General features: G+C 37.3%; 2 protein-coding genes across 2 annotated transcripts in view; one reads left to right on the forward strand and one right to left on the reverse strand.

Annotated features, from left to right (window-relative positions):
- SLC24A1 (solute carrier family 24 member 1) overlaps positions 1-7,443 on the forward strand; it is a 41,571-nt gene extending 34,128 nt beyond the window's left edge. The window contains 3 exon segments of the mRNA XM_078151626.1: positions 3,790-3,879; positions 4,933-5,099; positions 6,022-7,443. Coding sequence (XP_078007752.1) covers positions 3,790-3,879; positions 4,933-5,099; positions 6,022-6,271 — 507 coding nt within the window. The 3' untranslated portion in view covers positions 6,272-7,443.
- A 2,811-nt stretch (positions 7,444-10,254) lies between these two features.
- DENND4A (DENN domain containing 4A) overlaps positions 10,255-23,240 on the reverse strand; it is a 165,188-nt gene continuing 152,202 nt past the window's right edge. The window contains 6 exon segments of the mRNA XM_020983081.2: positions 10,255-14,243; positions 16,240-16,304; positions 16,508-16,670; positions 17,279-17,396; positions 19,752-20,006; positions 20,271-20,481. Of these exon segments, the coding sequence (XP_020838740.1) occupies positions 14,107-14,243; positions 16,240-16,304; positions 16,508-16,670; positions 17,279-17,396; positions 19,752-20,006; positions 20,271-20,481 (949 nt within the window). The 3' untranslated portion in view covers positions 10,255-14,106.

A 23,240-nucleotide genomic window follows, 5' to 3' on the forward strand; every position in this document is an offset into this window, starting at 1 on the left:
TATTTGTTGAATCGAAAAAATTCATCTCTCCTCCACAATTGAGAGAAAACTTTATTCTACTTTCATCTTTTTAGTATTTTTTAATGTTTAAGTCATACATGCAAATAGAATTCAATGGGATATATAATATCAGGTGTGGGTCTTATTCCTAGAGACATTTCTAAGGAGAGTTATTCAAATAGGGGGATCAGTAGTACAGAACTTTATCGGAAGCTTCCTTTGGGATTTGAAAGAATAACTTCTTGGGGCAGCTAGGTGGCACAATGGATAGAGCACCGGCCCTGAAGTCAGGAGGACCTGAGTTCAATTCCGGCCTCAGACTAAACACTTGACACTTACTAGCTGTGTGACCCTGGGCAAGTCACTTAACCCCAATTGCCTAAAAGCAAAAAAAAAAAAAAAGAATAACTTCTTCCCTGGAGACTTATTGAAACAGAGCTTTTGACATCTCCTAGATGCCCCAAGTTCCCAGGAAGAAATAATATTGAAGTGAAATTCCAGTTGGACTCTGTTTCAAACTACTCTCTGTGAACCCAAAGAGTCGCCATCAGTGGCTCAGTGTTAGACTGGAGGGAAGTCTCCAGTGCAGTGATCTATATATCTGTTCTTTGCCATATTCAACATTTTTATAAATGACTTGGATAAAGGAGTAGATAGCATGCTTTCCAAATTTGTGGATAATAAATTGGAATAGATAGTTAACACACTAGATCCAAAAAGATCTAAGCAGATGAAATTTAATAACAATAAATGACAAATCTTAGACTTAGGTTAAAAAAAAATCTTCTCAAATAGAATTTAGAAGAAGTGCAGCTCGAGGGGTGGGGAACCTGCGGCCTCGAGGCCACATGGTCCAGGTACTCAAGTGCAGGCCTTTGACCAAATCCAAACTTCACAGAACATACTGCAGGTTACCCATCCCTGGGCTAGATGATCATTAATGTGAAAAAGAGTCTGTGGTTTATATTGCACTACAAGCTCTCTATGAGTCAATAATATAATATGGCAGCCAGAAGAACATATGAGGTCCGGTATCCTGAACTTGGGAGGTGATTGTTCCACTCATTGCTTATGGTTCTGCCTTAGTCAGTTCATGGATGAAGTACTGTATTTTTGGGCCATTGTGATTTAGGGAGGCAGCTGGAGGATGTTTAGAGGAGGATGACCAAGGTGATGAAAGGCCTTGAGAATATGCCATATGACTGTTTTAAGGGACTGAGAATGCTTACCTGGAGAAGAGAAGACTTAGGGGAGACATGATAGCTGTCTTCAAGGAAGGCCTATATTGGCAAATTGATTAGAGTCAATCTGCTTAGCCCCAGAGGACCAAATTAGAAGCAATGGGTAGAAGTAGCAGAGAGGAATATTTAAGCTCAATATAAAGAAACACTTTATTTAAAAAAGCTATTTCTATTTCATTAAATATTTCCCAATTACTTGTAAATGAATTTTTAAACAATCATTTACAAAAATTTTGAGTTCCAAAATCTCTCCCTCCCTCACTCTTCTCCCCCCTCCTTGAGACGGCAAGCACTTTGATTTTGATTATACATGTGAGGTCATGCATATTTCCATATTAGCCATATTGCGAAAGAAAACACAAAATAAAACACTCAGAGTTCATCAATTCTCTCTCTGGAGGTGGCTAGCCTTTAAAGACAGAATTTGAGAGAGATCTTATGGTACCATGGAACATGCTAGATTGCAGTGAGGACCTGAGATCTACTCCTAATGCTGCCATTAATTACCTGTGTGACTTGGGCAAGTCACTCTCTGGGCCTCTGTTTCTTCATCTGTAAAATAAAGTTTGGACTAGATGGTCTCTGAAGCCAGCTCTAAATTTATGGGCTTATAATCAGTTATTCTCACAGTCCTAGTATATACCAAGGTAGTTATTCTTTAGGAAAAAGTTGAGAGCAATTTGTAGATATGGTGGTATCACAGCTAAATAAGAATTTAGAGAGACTGCTCTGCTTTGGTTCATGCTTACTCATGGTAAGAAGAAAGGCGTTTTCATTGGTAGGAAATGTCATCATGTACAGCAGCATTCACATCTTTCCCCCTTGTTTGTGGATAGAGCATTCTTTGGAGATAGGCATTTCTCTAACACCAGTGAGTTGCTTTAGGATTCTGACAAGAAACAAACTGACTAGAAAGCCTTGAAAAATGTTTAGAACTGTTTGGATGAATCAGTCTTGATTTTGAAGAAGCTGCTATTAAGGGGTTTGTAGAAGCAAAGTCTAGGTGAGAAAACAATTGCTGTAATCATACTCTTGTATCCTGGTTCGAGAGGAGACTAAGATTACACAAAAAGACTGATGAAGTTGATTTCAGGTTGCCCTCGGGCAATGGCAAAACCCAAGGTAGGTCTTAGCTTTTCTAAGGGATGATGATGACTTTTTTTGGTGACTTTGTGACAGTTTGCTGTGACATCTCCAAATACAGAAGATGCAATGCCCCCATTATTGTACTGTTGTCTTTATCTCTTGTTACCCTTATGGTTAATGGAAAAATAAGGCAACTTTGGTCTACATGGCTTAAAATTTTACTTTATGCATTGGATGTCTAATATCTTATCTACTTGGTAAGTTTGAGTTGTCATAGAATGACTTGTATGCTTTAATTCACTGTGACAATAAGCACGTTATATTATTCTGCACCCCCAAAGCTCTCTCTCTAACCTCTGAAGGAGTCTACAGAGGAAATATTATATTCAAATGATGAAGAAAATAGGATACAGAACTTTGTAAAATTCCAGAGAAATCTTTTGATTCCTAGGTGGTTTGCAAATTAAGGAAAGCTCAAGCCTTTTATCATATTGAAAGTGAAAGTTTAGAAGGAGTAATGACATTTTTGCCATGATTCTTCATGAAGAGGTTGGTTTTTTTTTTTGAGAGGGTAAGAGCATAGTTTTATATTTTGTTCTGTTAAATTAAATTTGAGACATTTAATGTGTGTGGTTATGAATATTTCAAAACACCAACTGAAAGTTTTTAGGAGGAGAAAAATTGCCTTAAAATGTTTTCCTTTTTTCTTTTAAAATTACAAAGTCCTTTTGTGATTAAGTTTTTGGGCATCTATTTGAATATCAGTTTGTGGTCTTCCTTTTAAAAGTAATAGATTTGTCATGCCATAGTATTCTAAGAGGCAGTCTTAGTCACATTGCAATGTCTCTCTTTGGGTACTTACTTGGCATTGGTGGTGGGAGTTTGAGAATGTAGGGGATGAACACAATAGATCTTTCCTTTCATGATTATTTCATAACTGGAACTTTTTCAAAGCAATATTGAATATACAATATGAGACATCATTTTATGGGCTATAAAATCAATTGTACATTTTTTTCTTGTAATACTGAAGAATGTTTTTCCTACACTTTAAAAAAATCATTTCAGCAATTTTTTTTTTTAGTTTTTATTGACTTGTTTTTTGTTCTTGTTTAAAACTATCACTGGATTATGCTGGTAGGTGCTGTTTGCTGTTAAGACTCTTGGCCTCCCAAGTTTGGTAATTAACTTAAAAATAGCAAAGGCCAGTCAATCATTCACTGGGAATATTATGGAAGGGATTCTCAATCAGGCAAGGTTTGGATCAGATGGCCTACAGGGCTCCTTCCAGTGCTAAGATTCTGATTCATACATCATTTGAGTCCTAGCAAAATACCCCTTTCATCCCCTGTCAAGTAGGTACTGGCACAAATTCTGGTAACTTTTGGTCCAAATGGCTTAGTCTTTCCTCCAAGACTCTTGTGAAGCTGTTTCATTTATTTTTCTAAAAACTTTCCAACAGGAATCTAGGAAGTTCTTTGTGATCACATTTCTGGGCTCCATCCTGTGGATAGCCATGTTCTCATACCTCATGGTGTGGTGGGCTCACCAGGTTAGTAAACAGAATCCCTAGCAACATTTTTTTTCTGTTCAAATTTTTCCTGCATATAGCCAATGCTGGCACGTCGGTTGTGGTTTTAAGTACCCAAATGAATTTTCTAAATTCTCATTATTTTCTCTGAAGACTTGAAAATAAAATTATCTCCACTGACATCATACTTTACAGATGAGAACTACTGATTTTTCTCCCCTAGGAAATAAACAGACTTTTGAAGGACTGGCCCTTTCAGCTAGGTGGCATAGTGGATAGAGCACGAGGCCTGGAGTCAAGAAGACATCTCCCTGGTTTCAAATCTGGCCTCATAAACTTACTAATGGTGTGACCATGGGCAAGTCACTTAACCCTGCTTACCTCAGTTTCCTCATCTGTAAAATGAGCTGGTGAAGGAAATGGCCAGTATCTTTGCCAAGAAAACCCCAAATGGGGCCACAAAGAGTCAGATATGACTGAAATGACTGAACAAGGCCCTTTCACAGTAGCTGTGGTACAGTGGGAAGAGCACTGGTTCTGATGTTAGAGGACCTAGTCTCAAATCTCACTCATAATACTTAGTTCCCTTGTGACTTTAGGTAAGTCACCTAATCTTCCTTGGCCTCAGTTTCTTCATCTGTAAAAGGAAAGACTTGGAGTAAATGCCCCCAACGCCCTTTCTAGATCTACATCTATGATCCTAGACAGAATAACTGTTATTGGTTGTGCTGCCTTGATGATGCAGTCAGTGGAGATGTGGGGACACAGGTGTGGCAGCCTAGAGAGCCCATTCTAAAGAAACAAGGATCCTTATCTGATGTCCTGTGATTTCACAGACAATAAGTGGCCATTCCTTTCTCCCATGCCCCTACCTCCATCCCTTATAGATGCTGAGGGAATGAGCTAGGATGCTCTTCTGCCTTAGGCTGTAAGCTCCATGAAGGCATGGATCATATATTATTTATCTTCAGTTCTCCACCATGCCTGCATGTCAATGATAAATGCTTTAAAGATGCCCAGCTTTCTTGAGCAAGCTGTAGCCACGTTTGTTTTCAATTCTTCTTTCTTCATGAGGTTGGTGAAACAATTGGGATTTCTGAAGAGATTATGGGCTTGACAATCCTAGCAGCAGGCACCTCAATTCCTGACCTCATTACAAGTGTTATTGTTGCAAGGAAAGGCCTAGGAGACATGGCTGTGTCCAGCTCAGTGGGCAGCAACATATTTGACATCACTGTTGGGTAAGTAGAAATATTATTTTTCAAGTTAGATTAAGACAGAATAAAAAAAATATATTTTGGCTCTGGCACAATAGGATTCAGCCCTCTATTTTCGGCTTTGTTCATTTTGAAAAGAAGTATCTGCATTATTGTGTTACATGAAGTAATAAAGTGACTTTACTTTGTTTTTCTTGAACACAGTAGATTGCAGAACTAAAATGCTGCTTGAAATAGAATTGATTAGAATTTACAGATGGATTGAAAAGTGAAGTCCATTAAATGCCATTACTGAACATGGTCAAACCCTCAGCTCTTTGATTCCTGGGTTCAGCAGAAGAGCCCTTGATGCAATCTTAGTTCTTAATTCTCTTCTGTATTTGAATTACTGCCAGTTGCAAGGCACCAGATTGCATCTCTAGTGAACAATCAGCATTTTCATATCATAAGACCATTTCTACAGTCACACATACACATACAGTCCCCCCTTTTTTCCTGGTCTGTACAGAACATAGCAGCATATCATCTGAATAAGCCACATTTACTAGCCTTTGGATAACTGAGGTCTGCCAACAGGCTTTGTAGATTGGGAGGGAAAAAGAGGGGGCTAGATTGTTGAGTGCCATGAAATCTTTTATTCTGAGCCATAGCTTTCCTTTAAGAAGTACAGAGTAAACGAAATTCTTACATCAGGCAATCTGATTTGTCTTTGAAATGTCAATGTGATATAAGGGCAACTTAAGGGACAGAAAAATGTGGGTTCAAGGTTTGGCTCCGCATGAACCTGGGAAATTTTACTCTTTCCTGTGCCTCAGTGTCCTCATTTGTAAAACAGAAAGGTATTGCATTAGAAATACACTAGAAAATGTCTTGTCCTGTTAACATTCCTGGAACATCACGCTATGTACTCATCCAAAAGCCTTTTTTCTCCCTTCTTGTCTTTCAGTTTGCCAGTTCCTTGGTTACTCTTCTCTGTCTTCAATGAGTTACGGCCTGTTCCAGTGAGCAGCAATGGCTTGTTCTGTGCAATTGTTTTGCTCCTTCTCATGCTCCTGTTTGTGATCTCTTCAATAGCATCCTGTAGATGGAGAATGAACAAAATCCTAGGGTTTACCATGTTTCTCCTTTACTTCATATTCTTGATTGTCAGTGTAATGTTAGAAGATCGAATCATATCCTGTCCCATCTCTGTCTGAGTCAGTCTCGAGGCTGCCATTGAATGAAGAGCAAATGAACATGTGATGTTCCTCTGTGACTCACTGTGTTTCCCCAAGGATGAATTCCACCCATGGCGTTGTTGCTTGAGAGGGTGGCTGGGAGTTTTGACAGTAAGCGATGTCAGGAACCAAAGGCCTGATGGTGACTTGGTTTCATACTTGGTTGACGGAATATTCTTCCCTGAAGGGCTCTCCCCCAGACCTCATGCTCCAGTGTAGTGTACACACTAATGCTATACAGGTGTAATTGAAACTAGAGAACTATTTTTTTAAATGAGGGGTAGGTGAAAGGGGCTATTGAAGATAGCCTTCACCATTACACTATTCCCTGGCCATATCTGAGGAACCCCTGAAGCCTCCTAATTTCACAAATCTTCTTTAGGCTATAAATCAGATTGGTCAAGCCAGTGGACATGGTTTCTATATCTCCTTCTCTGAGCAAATATTGTGCTCTGCTTTCTCCTCTTACCACATTTTCTTGAATAAGGTGCCCATCAAGTTTATAGTCAAATTATTTTTTTGTGAATTTAGGTAAAGGTCACTAGTAGGAAGAAGCATTATGAGAAGCAAACACTGTTCACCAGTATCAGTTCATCTTAAATGATACTGACTTTGAGCATTTGGACAGTCTTTTTCTAAAAATGAAGGTGTGTGAGGTAGAGTTCCCCACATGTAGCAATAATTTCTAGCTTAGAAGGGGAAAAGTTTAAGCTCCTAAGAGTATGAGCACTTTAAAAAAGAGGAAGGAGCAGGACTAATGAAAAGTTCTGATTTTCTCTCACATTAGGAGTGCTGGGAGTGAGGCAAATATTGGAGAGGAAGAAAACAAAGTAAGACAATGACTTTAAAAGCAAATGTAATAGAATTTATGCATCCAAATGAGTGATGTTCTCTTTGAAGTAGTCCCTTGGGAAGCAATACACTTATTCTAACTGTTGCCATTTGCTGAAAACAGTTCCGGGACTTTTCTTTTGGCAACATCTAAAGCCCCAACACATCTTTTGAATATCCTGAGTGGTGGCAAATCTTTGTCCTTTGGGGATGGATTTGATTTTTGGAAACAATCACTGGAACCACTTTGGGCAATCAAATTTGGAACATTGTTTTTTAGTTTTTAAAGAACAAAATAAAGAAACAAAAACATTCAAGGTGTGACTATGAAGAACTGAGATGGCTTTTTGGCTTGTAAACTGGCTCTGAAAGGAAAAACAGGAGTCTTTCAAAGTGCTTTGGGCAGCATCCTTAGAATATATAACATATAACCTCACAAGGTTATTAGTTTGATGGGGGTGGTATTTATTTGGCTATATGAGCTCTGATATGGTCAAGAAAGTACCACTTTTTTTTTTTGTGAGGCGATTGGGGTTAAGTGACTTGCCCAGAGTCACACACCTAGTGAGTGTTATGTGTGAGGATTTGAACTCAGGTCCTCCTGACTCCAAGGCTGGTCCTCTCTCAACTGTGCTACCTAGCTGCCCTGAAAGTACCATTCTTATGGTTCTATTGTTTCATATTCTGAAAAACATAAAGGAGGTGTTTTCTCAAAAGGCCTGGAAATGCTGTTGCAAAGGACTATACAGAGATTCTTAGTTTAAACCTCCTCTGTGGAATTTGTTGCTAAGTTTTTATATTATTACTTGCTGCTTTTATTAGACTTAAACTATTGATGAGGTACATCAGGAAAGGCACAGCCCTCTTGAGTAGTGTCACTGTTATGATCAAAATTGAAGACAAAAGCAGCTGAGAGTGACTGTTGATTACAGTTAAATAGTGAATGACAACATAAGAAGGGAAACTCCTGCATCTCCCAACTGCTCCAGAACCAGAGAGTGGAATCCACAAGAAAGACTGCAACTCCAAGGGACCCTTTCTCTTAAAGCCTCAATCAAACCTCCAGATCCCAGAAGGATCTTTCCTTCCCAATTGCACCTTGAGGACCTCTGGTCTTTGATATTGGTTTTGGTGTTGGACCCTAAGGATCAATAGGCCTTTCCATCCATTTTAAGCAAATGATCTTTTATGTGCTGGCTCTCTCAATCAGAATGTGAGCTCTTTGAGAACAGGAACTGTTTCGTTTTTCCGTGCCCCCAGAGCTTAGCAGTGTTGGCGCAGAGTAAATGCCAAATAAATGCTCTTCCATTCCACTGAAGGACACCAGAAATATAATGCTTTGAAACAAATGAAGAATTACTTATTATAAGCCTTAGAGAAACCATCCATATGGTTTCTCTAATAAAATACAAGTGCAGTTTCTTTCAATGATACTTCACATTTTGATATAATGAGGCAATAACTTTCTGTATCTTCTAAGATCTGTAGGTCACATAATGGTCACCTCCACCGAGGATTCTACTATGCAATTAAAAAAGTCAAGGAACTGTAGATCTGAATGTGAATCATTTCACCAAATACCATATGTCCTCATCTCCAAGTTCATCAGAATATGCAACAGAAGCTCATTAAAGCTATGTAATTATGCTCACAATGTAATTTCTGTAATATCAGTTCTTACATCTGAATATTGAAGAAGTCACAAATCTAGGCAATTCACCTTGCCTTGAATGTTTTGACAGGAAAAATAAAAGGAGAAGGTGGAAGGAGGGAGCTCCTTCCAGTTCAGTGAGCTGCTCAACTCACCCTCTAGCTTTAGGACATGATTGCTCATAGCTTTCTCATAACTAGCCTCTGGCAGGCCACTTATTTTTCACCCAGAGAGCAGAAAATCCCTCAAGGATGTGATATAAGATAGTGAAGAATTTTGCAATTAGAAAGTGCTGTATCTTTTCGTTAAGTGATTAAAACCAATTTTTTTCATGAGGTTTCCTTTGGCCAAATGATTGGCTTTCTTAACATTATTCTTTGTTCCCTCAGAAAAGAGATGACCAGTTCTGGTCAGTCCCATACTATATGACACAGAAAAGAACAAGAGGGGGTAGAAGTTGTGTAGTCAATAAAATTAAAGAGTTCTTAAAATCCTATTAAAATCCACACAATTTTAAATTGAGAAGCAGTGATTTCATGGCCAAAGTATATTACACTAAATTAGGAAGATCATCTTCATTAACTGAAAAACTGATGGAAGATAAATTAACAAACCGAAAGAGAGAAGGAAGCAATAAAATACCAATTTCTATTTGCTATATTGCATAACATTAAAAATGTTCACCTATAAACTTTAAACATCTTTAAAAACTTTTTTTAAAAATTTATTTTTAGTTTTCAACATTCCACAACTTCCACAAGATTTTGACTTCCAAATTTTCTCCTCATCTCTCCCCTCCCCTACCCCAACTCAGTGTGCATTCTGAATATCCCCTCCCCCAATATGCCCTCCCTTCTATCACCCTCCCCCGCTTCTCTTATCCCCTTCCCCTTCCCCTTCTATTTTTCCTATAGGGCAGGATAGATTTCTATACCCCACTGCCTGTATATCTTATTTCCCAGTTGCATGTAAAAACAATTTTTAACATTTGTTTTTAAAACTTTGGGGTCCAAATTCTCTCCCTTCCTCCCTCTTCACCCACTCTCATTGAGAAGGCAAGCAGCTCAAAACAGGTTATTCATGTGTAGTCCTCCAAAACACTTCCATAATAGTCATGTTGTGAAAAACTGATTATATGTCCCTTCATCCTCCCTCCCTCCCGTTTATTCTATTTTCTCTTTTGACCCTGTCCCCCACCTTGAAAGTGTTTGCTTCTGATTACCCCCTCGCCCAATTAAACTTCAAAAATCTTACAAAAAAGCACAGAACTTGCTGTCAGCTGTGAGGAAAATCATAAAATAAGTAAAAGTTATGCTTTTAAAGCTGACATTTAAAAAGTGACTAGTAATTTTCTTAGCATCAAATAACTTTGCTCTTAATGCTTAGCTACTGTCTTGTGTAGCCAAGATTCTCAACCCCATGGAGAAAGAGTGAAACTTCTGAAAGATGCTTAAAATAGAAAAGAATAGCTATACTGATATTTTAGCTAAATCTTTTTTTTATTTTACATTGTAAAACTGAACAGAATTTCCATTTTTCTATAGATGAGAGAAAAATGTTTATCATGAACATTGATCAGATATATTTTAAATGAATTACAAAACAAAACAATGACCTTCCTGATGTTCTTTTTGGTAAATAAAGTTTCAGTGTTACATATTTACAAATCTACAACCACTCATTAAAAAGTGCAGTTTTGGAGGTAACAAAGTATCATTTAAAAATCCCAAAGGTAACAACAAGAAATGTTAATCTAATAAATCAACATGTACCATATAATAAAGATTTGATATGCAAAAGTGATCCATTTCTTTTTTAGGGACAAATTATTGCCAGCATCAATATGACATGGAGAATTTTAAGGAATCATTCAGCTTAGAGATTTGTAACTAATGCATTTGGAAATTACTTAGATGGTGATGAATTCTGGGATAATTTTTGCTTACTTATATATTCATCCTACCTATGGTTGCATTTCCTTGGTGTCATTGTTCTGACCTGTAATGTACTGAAAATGTAAAATTCTCATTTAGACTATTCAAGACATTGCAGGTATATAGGAAAAAATGTACTTCAAGCTAAAAAATTTACTTGCTTTATAGGGTTATACATTTTTGTTACAAGTGTTGAAAAGCACATGGTAGCATTTTTACCATCAAGCAGAAATTTGGAAATATTTATTGATTCAAACTATAGGAATGGCTCTGTGATATGGTCTCCATAAAATTTCTACTCAACGCTTTCAACAAGATTAACCTAGGGACATATTTGCTTTGTGGGCAAAGAAGGTGGGTATTACCAAATAGTCAGAGGACATTGTGCTGAGAATGCTAAGATTATTACTGAAGGGCAGCTGCTAAGTAGGAAAATAAAAGTCTGGGAAACAAAGGCTAGAAATGTGTGTAAATAGGAATGGACAAAGTCTACCTTAACTTCCAGCATAAATATCATTGAACCACTCCAAAGAAGACTCTTTCCCTTCCTGGCTTGAGATAAATGAACTGGACGGAAGCACCCAAGTAAATAGTGGTGCAAAAATAAAAATGAAGCTTCATGCAGTGTTGTGAGTGAAAAGACAAATAGGTATTTCCTTAAATGGGATCACAGAAGTACAAGGTAATTTTTGTAAAAGGAAGAATGTAGCATGTTCTCATTATTCTCAGATTTCATAGTGATTATCAAAACACTTTGGAAAAAAGTATTATTAGCTACTTGATACAGGATACTGACATTTTCAGTGATCATTTTTTTAGACTGCAACTAAAGAAATCAGAAAATAAGTAGATCTACACAATTCTGCAGTTGAGAAAGAAAAGGAGGATAACTGAAATATAACATGACATTCAAAAATCACTAACAAGTAGTAATGGAGAGGTAATTTTCAGAACATAGTGGAAGTAGCATATACTTTACATCAGCAAGCAGTATGGTTTTTACTTAATTTCAACAATTTCAAAGTCTAAACCAAACCAAGCATTCTGAAATGAGAGAGTGTACCAAATGGGAAAGGAACTTCAACTATCCACATCAGTCTATATGATCACATAGATCAAGCACAGTACCTGTGGCAAAAAAGGGTGCTTTCCTTATAGTTCTCCTGACTTAATTTTCCATTGCTCTCTATCTGCAAAAGGTAAAATTCTGGAAAAATATTTATGTAGAATTATTTTTAAAAAACTGACCCAAATACTGGGAACAGAACCCAGACAACAAGATAACTTAAACAACCACTTCCCAAATGCATCTGGACTGTAATAATAGGACATTTAAATTTATATAAGAATGTAAAATACATTAGTAGCTAAGAAAAAAAGTAAACAGCCATGAGAAAGGCTTTTGCAGGAGAAAAAAACTCAATACATAAGTACCTCATTACAAAAGTGACTTGGGCTAAATTAATGTTCAATCTCACCGCTGTCCAATACATTGTCTCTTAAGACGCTTACTGAAAAAAATTTTCAAATTTATTAGTGGATTAGAGAATTAGAATACCAAGTATGAGAAACTTACAATTAGTTGGGAATAGAAATTGTGGTGGTGAAAAAAGAAGCAGGCAGAGCGTGGCATCATTGAAGTAAGCTAGTGTCAACACAGGCCTGACTTAGGAGCATTACATATGTTTCATGCCATCATGTCCCCAAGTGGAAAACAGTAAAATCCTTTAAGTTGGGAGTACTCACTAGTGGCTTCACTTAACAGTGAGGCCCATTGGTAGTTGAACTGATTTAGAGAACAAATGACGGGACATTCCAGTTACATTCCGTGAGGGCACGTCTTCTCCTCTTCTACGAATTGCTTCTCACATACACATGCAATTTGGGATCATTTCCTTGGTCCATTTCAGCACATTACCTGGGCAATCTTCCTTTGTTAATGACAACACATGCACACAATCAAACAATGAAAATCATTAAAGTAACTAATGGTAACGGGATACTTTTCCCCCTTGGAAGTAATAACTTGAAGAACACTGAATAGAGTAGCACAACTAAGTGTTTAAAACAAAACAAAATGAAACGAAATCAATTTCAAGTATCTCTGAATACCCAGTAATAATGCTTGAACATTCAGCTCATTGTCTAGTTTCCATAATTTATAGATCTTGATGGCTTATTTCAAAAGCTACATACTTTAATATGGGAGATCTGTTCTGTAATTTATCCCTCTAGAAAATTAATGTTTTGCTCCATGTAAAATAAAAATATATTTTAAATATAATTCTAAATGGAGCACTCTGATTATGTTCCCTATAACTACCATATAGCAAAGATGACATACCCAATCTCATATATTAAAATTGGAGTATATCTGCCATAATCGCTATCTTGCATATTAATATTAGAATAAAACTTTTGAAGTAGTGTCAACCTACTTGGAATGCACACCATTATGTATATTTATAAAATTTATGTTTAATTTTGCAAGTTTCCCCCCCAATGTACTGTATATAAGTGCCATTAGCAACAACAACAAAGTGCTGGGTTCTTCACTGTATGCTGGGCCTGAGTTTAGAAGGTACTGGAGAATTATACTTGGGACTTCTACTACTCTCAAGATTGTCAGTGTGCCAATCCTGGCAGCATACGGGGTCTATCACTCTACAACTTACACATATGTACATACTTTCAAACTTATGGCTTCCCAACATGCAAATGCAAACTGAACCCAGGACAACACTGGAGCTCGGGTTGGCATTTATTGACCATTGTTTGTCCTCCCCTCCTTCTTACACTCCTCTCTCCCAATTGAAAACAGGTTGGACTATTGGTTTCAAATAGCAGCAGCCTTAGAAGGAAGAGCACTAAACTGCTCATTTAAAGTTTAAATTCATTTTAAGTTTGCTATAGTAATTTTAAAAAAATTAAAAAAATATCAACTTACTATAAACAATTTAAAACATGTATAATACAACTTTGTGTTCTTTATAACATCTGAATAATCTATGTAAACAGCAGATCCTTTGATTTTATGTTACTTATTAGTATTAACACATGATTTTTCTCACTGTTTCCCAAGAGACTGTCTTCTTTTAAGACAATTACTTTTAATTATGGTTTTTCCCCACCATGAACCTCTTTATGGAGGGAAACGGCAAAAGGACCAGGAAGCAAAGCAGGGTTCAGCCCACTTGTTACTATTCTTTACCTAAAACATATATAGTTTTATCAGGGCTTTCGGACTCAGCTGCAAATGCATTTTCAAAAAAATGAAGATAGAAATTTTCTTAGAGGCTGAAGTGGTAATTTGTACACAGACTGTACAAAACATATATAGTGTGTGTATATATGTACATACACACATATTTATGTAACTATATACACATAAATTTATTTTAAAGATAAGGTTCGCCAAATATTTTTCGACATTCCATCACTCCTGTGCTTGGCGGTCTATCACAGTTGTGGGTACTCTTGATTTGATTAGGTGTAAGGCGATCATATGCCATCTTGTATTCTCTGTCAAATGCATCTGTAAATATCCACACAGAAAAAGAAATCTGCATTTATAGGGGTATATAGAATCAGTAACAATATTACTTCAGGAACACAAAATCAAAAGCTCGGAAAGAATATCTAGAGGCAATTTTATTCATCTTCTAAACTTAAACTATCTCAAAATATACCATTTGTAACATATTCCAATGTTTCGCAACCCTTAGAAATGGAAAATTCTTTCCAAATAAAGTTACTGAAAACTAACTGGGCAATCTTCTATAATACCCTAAAACTATAGATAAACCAACTCCAAGTTAGCTTCTGTAAAGGTTAATTAAAATTCTACTGCCTTCTTTGAAAGATTTAAGAACGTCGATCAATACAATGACCAGCCATAATTCTAGATGGCTCATGATGAAACATGCTACCCTCTGCTTGACAGGGAGATAAGTGGGTGCAGATTGAGACATATTTTTTTTGGACAAGGCTAATATTTGTTTTGCTTCAATATGCATGTTTGTGAGAAGGCTTTTGTTTATTTCTTTTTTAACGGTGGGGAAGAGATAGAAAAGAGAAAAGTTGGATTCTCATTAATTAAAATTATAAAAATCTTACTTGCTTTCTAGACCCCTGAATTTTCTAATCTTACTGAAGTTGCAGGCCTCTATATTTGAATGACTCCTAAGTAAAGATAGATGGTCATTTAGAGGATTATATCCTCTTCTTCAGTTTATGCAACCTTGTGTTAATATCAGTTTTTTTCTCTCTGACAAAGGCACTAAGTGCTGATTCATGTTAGACTTGTGATTAACTATAAATACTAGCCCTCAGATGGCACACAGGCATGAAAGAAAGTTTCCTCCTTCCTTTTTCTATTTTGACAGTATGTTTTTTTCCTCTTAAACCAAAATACCCTGCCTGTATTTCTTTTAAACTTCTTGTTTAAATTTGGCCTCTTTTCTAATTCTCTTCTCTAAGATGCCTGCTCCCACACCTATGTATCTTGCTGCCCAACTTTGCAAATGTTTTCATTGTACCAAAAGTCTTAATGGCATATGTATTAGAGGTTACCATAGCAAAACAAGCCACCCTGACTGACTTCCTTCTCCTTACAGTTCTAGGGACAAAATGCCATGGGGGAACATTCTCAGCTTTCCTTCTACTCCCCATGTCCCACCCTGGCCTGGTGAAGCAATGCACAGATGCTATGGGTGCCTGTCATATGCCATTATCCATAGTACATTAATAAAACTATTGATTAGTACTGTCAAATATCACTCAAAATGGCCTGTCAGGCCAACACTGAACTGATAGCTACTCTTTTGATAGGATCCTTTAACCAAGGAGGTGATCACATTATAGAAGCATATTCTATGCTATATTATTTTATTTATTGATGGATAAGTCTTAGACCACCAAATCAAGATGGTCCAATCAGTTACATCTATTTATCATTTTCTTACAGAATTAAAGATTAAAAGGGACCTTAGAGGTCATCTAGTCCAACCCCAAAAACAGAGGAGGAAAATAAGGCTCAGGGAAGGGGAAAGTTTCAGTTTCAATTAGTCCTATATCAGTAAATATAACCGTGGTTATCAGATGTGCCACACCCTTAGCCTTAGAATGCTTTCTGACCATCCACATTGATTTAAATGGGATGGTCCCAAATAGTACTCTTTGTAGCTAACAATGGCTATTTTTGCATTCTTCCTGAGGCTTAGAAGGGGAAAACTTAAAGAAGAAGAAGGTGAGCAAACTAAGAAAAGTTTGGGGACTAATGAAAAATATACTTAAAATATATAATTTAAATTTACCAGTATTCTCACCAATGTATTCTTATTACATGAAATAATATTGAAGGGATAAGGCTTTGGAGAAATATATTCCGATAAAACAATTTACATTTATTGTTTATTTTTAAGTTGGCACAATGAAATAGGATGATAATCATTCTTTTTCTTGATAACAACTTGTATTGAAAAAGACAGTGCTAAATAAGTACAAAATAGTATTATTATAATGAATTATACCTATGTCAATGTTGTCTCTTCCTAATGCCACAAGTGAGAGAAATAATATTTCTCTATATAAACTCCTGAAAAAAAAGGGGGGGGGAGAGAATAAAGTGTTAGGTTCCAAATATTAGGGGAAAATATGTTCATTAGAAGTCATGTTAATGCTAAAAGAGACATGAAACCAGTTTTGACAATAAATTACTAAGCAAAGAATTATTAATTCGTTTTGAGGGACCTCATGCTCATTTTAAAACGTTGCCTGACTTAAAAGAATGGTTCTTACCGTTGTCGTTTAAGATGAGGCCATTTGTTCAGTATCTCCAAAATCTGACTCATTGGTCCATAAACGTCGTTCATCTTAATACTTTTTACCATGCTTTTCAGTAGTTCTTGGTTAAATGAGTTATCACCTTTTTGCAATAAATGGACCATTGGGTACTTCTGGGCTGTAAAAGAACCAAGATAACAAATGAAGCAGTGTTCATTGTCTAGAAAGAAGAAAAAATAATTAAGCAGCAGCTAATAGGTATTTTTTCAGATGGGCACTATGAAAATTATAAACCATTAAAAAAGCATCAATAAAATAAATTAAGAAGAATACTAGGACAAAGAAAGGAACAGAGATAAAAATATGAATAAAGCATAAAAGGAAAAGACAAGTACATCTAATGGGGTGACTATGGGACTAAAAATATAACATAGTTTCATACAAGCAACAACAAATGTTTTGCCCCTCAGAGTATCCCTTAAAAGCATCTGAACTGGCAGTCTAGTAAACAGGCAGAAAAGGAATCTGGATGAAGCAATCTGCTGAAAACTGAAATCTTTTTTGACAGATGCATGCACGTTCACACACATACCACCCCCCTCAAAGAAATCCACATATTAGCAACACCAAGCGTAACACTCACTCTCAAACAAAAGAGTACGATTTTGACCTGAAAGACAAAAAGTGGCATTAAAAAAATATCAGTTGTATTACTATCCGTGCTACTTGAAAAAAATAATTAATTACTGTATATCAGTAAAGATTTCTTCTTAGAAAGGCACTCACTCTGTGCATTCCAGAGGATGTATAAGGGTTGTCCTGGATCCTGGTGTAATTTCATGTTGTCCCATAACATCTGAATTAAAACATATTTGCTGTCTTCTGACATACAGTGACGGGGAATCTAAATAGTAAAAAAAGAAAAAACAATTAATATGAGGAGTTCCTTATAGAGTAAATTCTTTCAGACACAAAATTAGTCAGAATGAACATGATATACTATCTATATGTATATAAAAAAAAACACATGCCCCCCTTCTGGGCTCTTGGAGCTGGGAGAAGGTGGAGAGGGAAAAGGGGAGCGAGGGAAAGAGAGAGAGAGAGAGAGAGAGAGCGCAAAAGAAAGGCAGGAAAGGCCAAAAGGTTGTTTTTGGTAGCCCGTGTGCTTCCTTCTTCTTTTCTCCTCTCTCCAGTGTCTTTGCCAAGAAAACCCCATGATGGTATGGTAAGGAGGCAGCTAGGTGGCTCAGTGGATCTGGCTTTACAAAATAACTAGCTGTGTAATTTTGGGCTAGTCATAACCTATTTGCCTAATTCACTGGAAAAGGAAATGGCAAACCACTCCAGTGTCTCTGCCAAGAAAACTCTATATCAGATATTCTGAAGAGTCAGACACAACTGAATAACAAAAAAGAAGCCTTAATTATGCCATACCAGGGGTGGGGGAACCTGTGGCCTCAAGGTCACATGTGGTCCTTTGACTGACTCCAAACTTCATGGAACAAATCTCCTTAATAAAAGGATTCACATCTTATTGATGGGAATGTTCTCTCCAGTGATGAAGATGGCAGCCCATCTGATGAGATTCCTGTCTATGCTGTCCCCTATGCACTCTCCCTGCCCCACCAACCCAACATACTTGACTGCTTTCCTTGGTCATGTCCAACAGAATGTCAACCTGTCATCCCTTCATGTTACCATGTTATCTTATTTTCACATCATTTATCTCCCTGGTGATATAACTTACTCCTGTTCTGGGGATGACACCTGTACTACTCTACAACATAGGGTATCTGGGAGGAAAGAGCTTTGTAAACTTTCAAGAGCTAATTGTAAGTAATGTCTATGGGTGGCTCAGTGGATAGAGCTCTGGCCTCGGTGTTAGGAAGACTCATCTTTCTGAGTTCAAATTTGACTCCAGACACTTACTAGCTGTGTGATCTGAGCAAGTCCTTGAACCCTGTTTGCCTCACTTTCCTCATCTGTAAAATGAGCTAGAGAAGGAAATGGCAAACCATTTTAGTGTCTTTGCCAAGAAAACCCCAAATGGGGTCATGAAGAGTCAGATATGACTGAAACAACTGAACAATGTATCTATTAAGGGCGGGATATCTTATTGTTACTTTGTTGCCAGACTCACAGAATTTGAGAGTTCGAAGGGACCTCTAATGGCCATCTGATCCAATTCATCCTCAAAATCTCAAAATACCTCAAAAGAATCCTCACTACCTCTCCCCCTCACAGTACTCATCCAGCTTCTACTTAAAAGACTTTCAGTAACCTCACCCACCAACTCAAGAGGCAACTCCTACCTCTGGACAGCTCTAATTGTGGCAAAGGGTTTTTCCCCCCAACACCAAAACCTAAATTTCCTGTCTTGCAACTTTCATCCATGGTTCCTGATTCTGCCCTCTGGGCCAAACAGAACAAATCTAGTCCCTATTCCACATGACAGCCTTCCAAATATTAGAATATGGCAGCCATGGGTCCTCTGTGTGTTCTCTTCTCCAGGCTAAATACAAGGCCAGTTTCTTCACCATCCTGGTTGCCCTTTTCTGGATACTTCCTAGCTTAGCAATGTTCTTCTTAAACTGGGGTGTCCAGAACTGAACAAAATTGTCCAGAGGAGGTCTTGATAAGGGCAGGGCACAGAAAGACTCTCATCTCTTTACACATAGCAGTTATACCTCTCAGTGGCACCCAAGGTCAGATGTGGTGGCCACATCACAAGGCTAACTCATGATGAGCTGGTAATCTGCTCTAACCCCTACACTTTTTTCAGACAAACTGTTGTCTGAAAAAGAAAAAAAAAAGCTATGCCTTCCCCATCTTATGCCTGGGGAGTTGCTTTTTTTTGTTGTTGTTCCTAAGCGTAAGCCTTCACATTTTTTCCTACTGAATTTCATCTCCTTCTATTCAGTGCAATGCTTTAGGGTGGCTGTCAAGATCTTTTTAAATCATGATCCTGTCATCCAGTGTGTTAGCTATTGCTCTCATCCTAGACTCTGCAAATTGTATGAATATGTCATGCCTTAATCCAAGTCATTGATAAAAATGATAGCAAATGGAGGTAAAGAAAGAACTATAATAAGGGATTCTTTTTTAAAAAGTTCACAAATGGTCATTATGGCTGTTAAGGTCCTAGAATAAATGAAATATAATGAAATTCCATTTTTTATAATTGAGAATAGGCAAATAATTTTTGAAGTAAAGAGAACAATATTTATAGTATCACATTTGGTACGCTTTTCTCTCATACCTTAGAATACTTATTACAATGCTCAGAAGACAAAATCAATCCAGGCAAATTACTGGGTAAGTCCAGACGTCTAAAATACCACACTAGATTCCAAAATACAATTGGGTGATGGTCTACAAAGTCTGCCACCGTTATTGCATTATCGCCTTCATTTTCCAATAAACTTTCAAGTTCTTTCCATACCACTAATGGACTGAGATATGGGACAGTAATTGGGTCTGGACTTGGAAGGTCCCATTCTAATCCCAATGAATCCTGTTGCAAAACAACAAACAAAAGTTATACAAGTATAAAACATTTAAGTGGAATCATACTTTTCAAACAACTGTTATGATATACTTTGTCACTTCAGTAGAATAGTAATAACTTTCATTATAACTTTATTATGGAAGCTAAGACTTCAAGCTTTCATAATAAAGTTATAATGAATTTAAATGAAGACAAACAAGACTATATAGCATAAGGGAAATGAAAGTATAGCTAAAAGATCAGTGTCCAAATTAAAAATACCAAATATACCGTTGTGCCTTGCAAAGTTGCTGGTAAACTGCCTGTAGACACAATGTGGCTAATCTTCTGGCCTCCTGTTTCTTCCTTGTCTAAGGGACCATAGGTACTGATGCTCCTGGCCACTGGAAATATTGGACATTTTGAAGTTCTCATATTTTGTCTCCTCCCTTCAGGGATCTGAATACTTCGGGCACATGAATTTTCTTGCTCTTTAGATTTGCTTGGGGAAGGAGAAGAAGAATTGGCAATACTTAATTCACAGCATACACGATGAAAATGTTCATTTATGCAGAGGAATATAATACAACATACATTTCTATAGTGCTCCGATATAGACTGTCTGGATCATAAGAAACCTTAGAGGCTGTTTACTCCTAGTCTTTCTCCCCTCACTTACTTTGATTTCATGGAGGGAATCCATGTTCTTACCCTAACCCCTGCCCCTTGTTACAAAGGAAATCAATTAAACAAGAAAACCTGATAGAGTGAGACAACCACATTCTTCAGTGCTAGTCCCCCTCCCCTCTGGCCTAACGATAGAGCTTTCGTTTTCTGATCTTCTGGACTATCAGTGCTTTCTCAATTGCTCAGAGTTCAACTTCCTTTTGGGTATTTTTTTCCCAATGTCTTTCCAATTCTGCTTATTTCACTTTGCATCTATTTATGTAAATCTTTCTAACCGTTTCTCTGGATTCCTCATAGACCATTTTCTTTCCCCGGCCTTTCCCCGACTGATGGATTACCCTCTCTGTAATACTAAAAAATTGGAAACAAAGACTGCCACTATTGATATTTTGTCTTTGGTGTCCTTGGGGTACATACCTGGTATTGAGGTCACTGGGTCAAAGGGTACGGACCGCATAATCACTTCTCAATAATTTTACACTGAGAGTCTAAATGAATGGGTCAATTCAAAAGTCCACCAACTATGTATTTATGTGGCTGTCTTCCTATAGCCCTTCTACCATAGATTGGTTTTCTGGTTTTTGTTTTTGCTTTCTTTTTCATCTTTGACAATTTGCAGGGGGAAGTGAAATTGCAAAATTGTCTTAACTTGCATTTTCTCTTATTCTTAGTGGTTTGGACCACGTTTTCACACAATACTGTATAATTTGAAGTTCTTTTCTGAACTCAGAGGCCCAGAGAGGAAGTGACTTTGCCCAAACATTACACCACTCTTGTGTGATGGAGCTGGAGTTTAAACTCAGGTCCTCTGCTCTGAAATCTTTTCTTTTTTCTCTCTATACTTACTGGATGATCTATCTCTTTTTCCTGGCCAGTCCTTATGGATTCACAGCATCATTCCTTGTAGCACAAGCAGCTGTTTCTGTCTCAAAAGTTCAGAATATTCCCTTCTGCTTCTTGTCTTTCACTTGGTTCTGACTATTAAGTGGTACTTCTCCCCTTTCTCCCCCATTGGCATATTTTCCCACTTGACCTAGGTTAGAATTCCCTTCCACCTCTGCATATCCTTTTCCTTTGTTTTCACTTGGAAGCCCTTCTTCCATATATTTTTTTTAAATATAAATTTATTTATTTTTAGTTTTCAACATTCACTTCCACAAGTTTTTGAGTTCCAAATTTTCACCCCATCTCCCCCCTCTTCCCCCACCCCAAGATGTCACACATTCTGAATATTCCTTCCCCTACTCTTTCCTCTCTTCTATCTCTCTCCCCTTCTCTTATCCCCTTCCCCTTCTATTTTCCCGTAGGGCAGGATAGACTTCTGTACCCCATTTCCTATATTTCTTATTTCCCAGTAGCATGTGAAAACATTTTTTTAAACATATGTTTTTAAAACTTTAGGTTTCACATTTTCTGTCTTCCTTCCTCCCCACCCACCCTCACTGAAAAGGCAAGCAACTCAATATAAAGTTGTACATGTGCAGTTATGCAAAACACGTCCATAGTAGACATGTTGTGAAAAACTAACTCTATTTCTCTTAATCCTATCCTGCCCTCTCATTTATTCTATTCTTTCTTTTGACCCTGTCCCTCCTCAGAAGTATTTACTTCTGATTACCCCTTTCCCAATCTGCCCTCCTCTCTATCATCCCCTGCTCTCTTGTCCCCTTCTCCCCTATTTTCCTGTAGGGTAAGACAGATTTCCATACCCAATTGAATGTGTATGTTATTCCCTCCTTAAGCCAAATCCTATGAGAATAAGATTCCTCATTCCCTCTCACCTTCCCCTGTTTCCCCTCCACTGTAAGAGACTTTTCTTTTTTTTTTGTGAGATAATTTACCCCATTCTACCTCTCCCTTTCTTCTTCTCTGAGTATAATCCTCTCTCATCCCTTAATTTTATTCTCCAGATATGACCCCTTAATCTTCAACTCACCCTGTGCCCTCTATCTATCTACATATACATACATATAATTTTTTTCCTCCAACTACCCTAATACTGACAAAGGTCTCATGAGTTATAAATATCATCTTTCCATGCAGGAATGTAAACAGTTCAATCTTAATAAGTCTCTTATGATTTCTCTTTCCTGTTTACCTCTTCATGTTCCACTTGAGTCCTGTATTTGAAAGTCAAATTTTCTATTCAGCTCTGGTCTTTTCATCAAGAATGCTTGAAAGTCCTCTATTTCACTGAATGACCATTTTTTCCCCTGAAGGATTATACTCAGTTTTGCTGGGTAGGTGATTCTTGGTTGTAATCCTATCTCCTTTGCCCTCCAGAATATTATATTCCATGCCCTGTGGTCCTTTAATGTAGAAGCTGCTAAATCTTGTGTTATCCTGATTGTGTTTCCACAGTACTTGAACTGTTTCCTTCTGGCAGCTTGTAATATTTTCTCCTTGACCTGGGAACTCTGGAATTTGGCTACAATATTCCTAGGAGTTTTCCTTTGGGGATCTCTTTCAGGAGGAGATCTGTGGATTCTTTCAATTTCTATTTTGCCCTCTGGTTCTAATATATCAGGGCAGTTTTCCTTGATAATTTCTTGAAAGATGATGTCTAGGCTCTTT

This window comes from Phascolarctos cinereus, unplaced genomic scaffold (genome assembly GCF_003287225.1).
Source record: "Phascolarctos cinereus isolate Bilbo 61053 unplaced genomic scaffold, phaCin_HiC Scaffold_3;HRSCAF=262, whole genome shotgun sequence".
Classification (NCBI taxonomy): Eukaryota; Metazoa; Chordata; class Mammalia; order Diprotodontia; family Phascolarctidae; genus Phascolarctos; species Phascolarctos cinereus.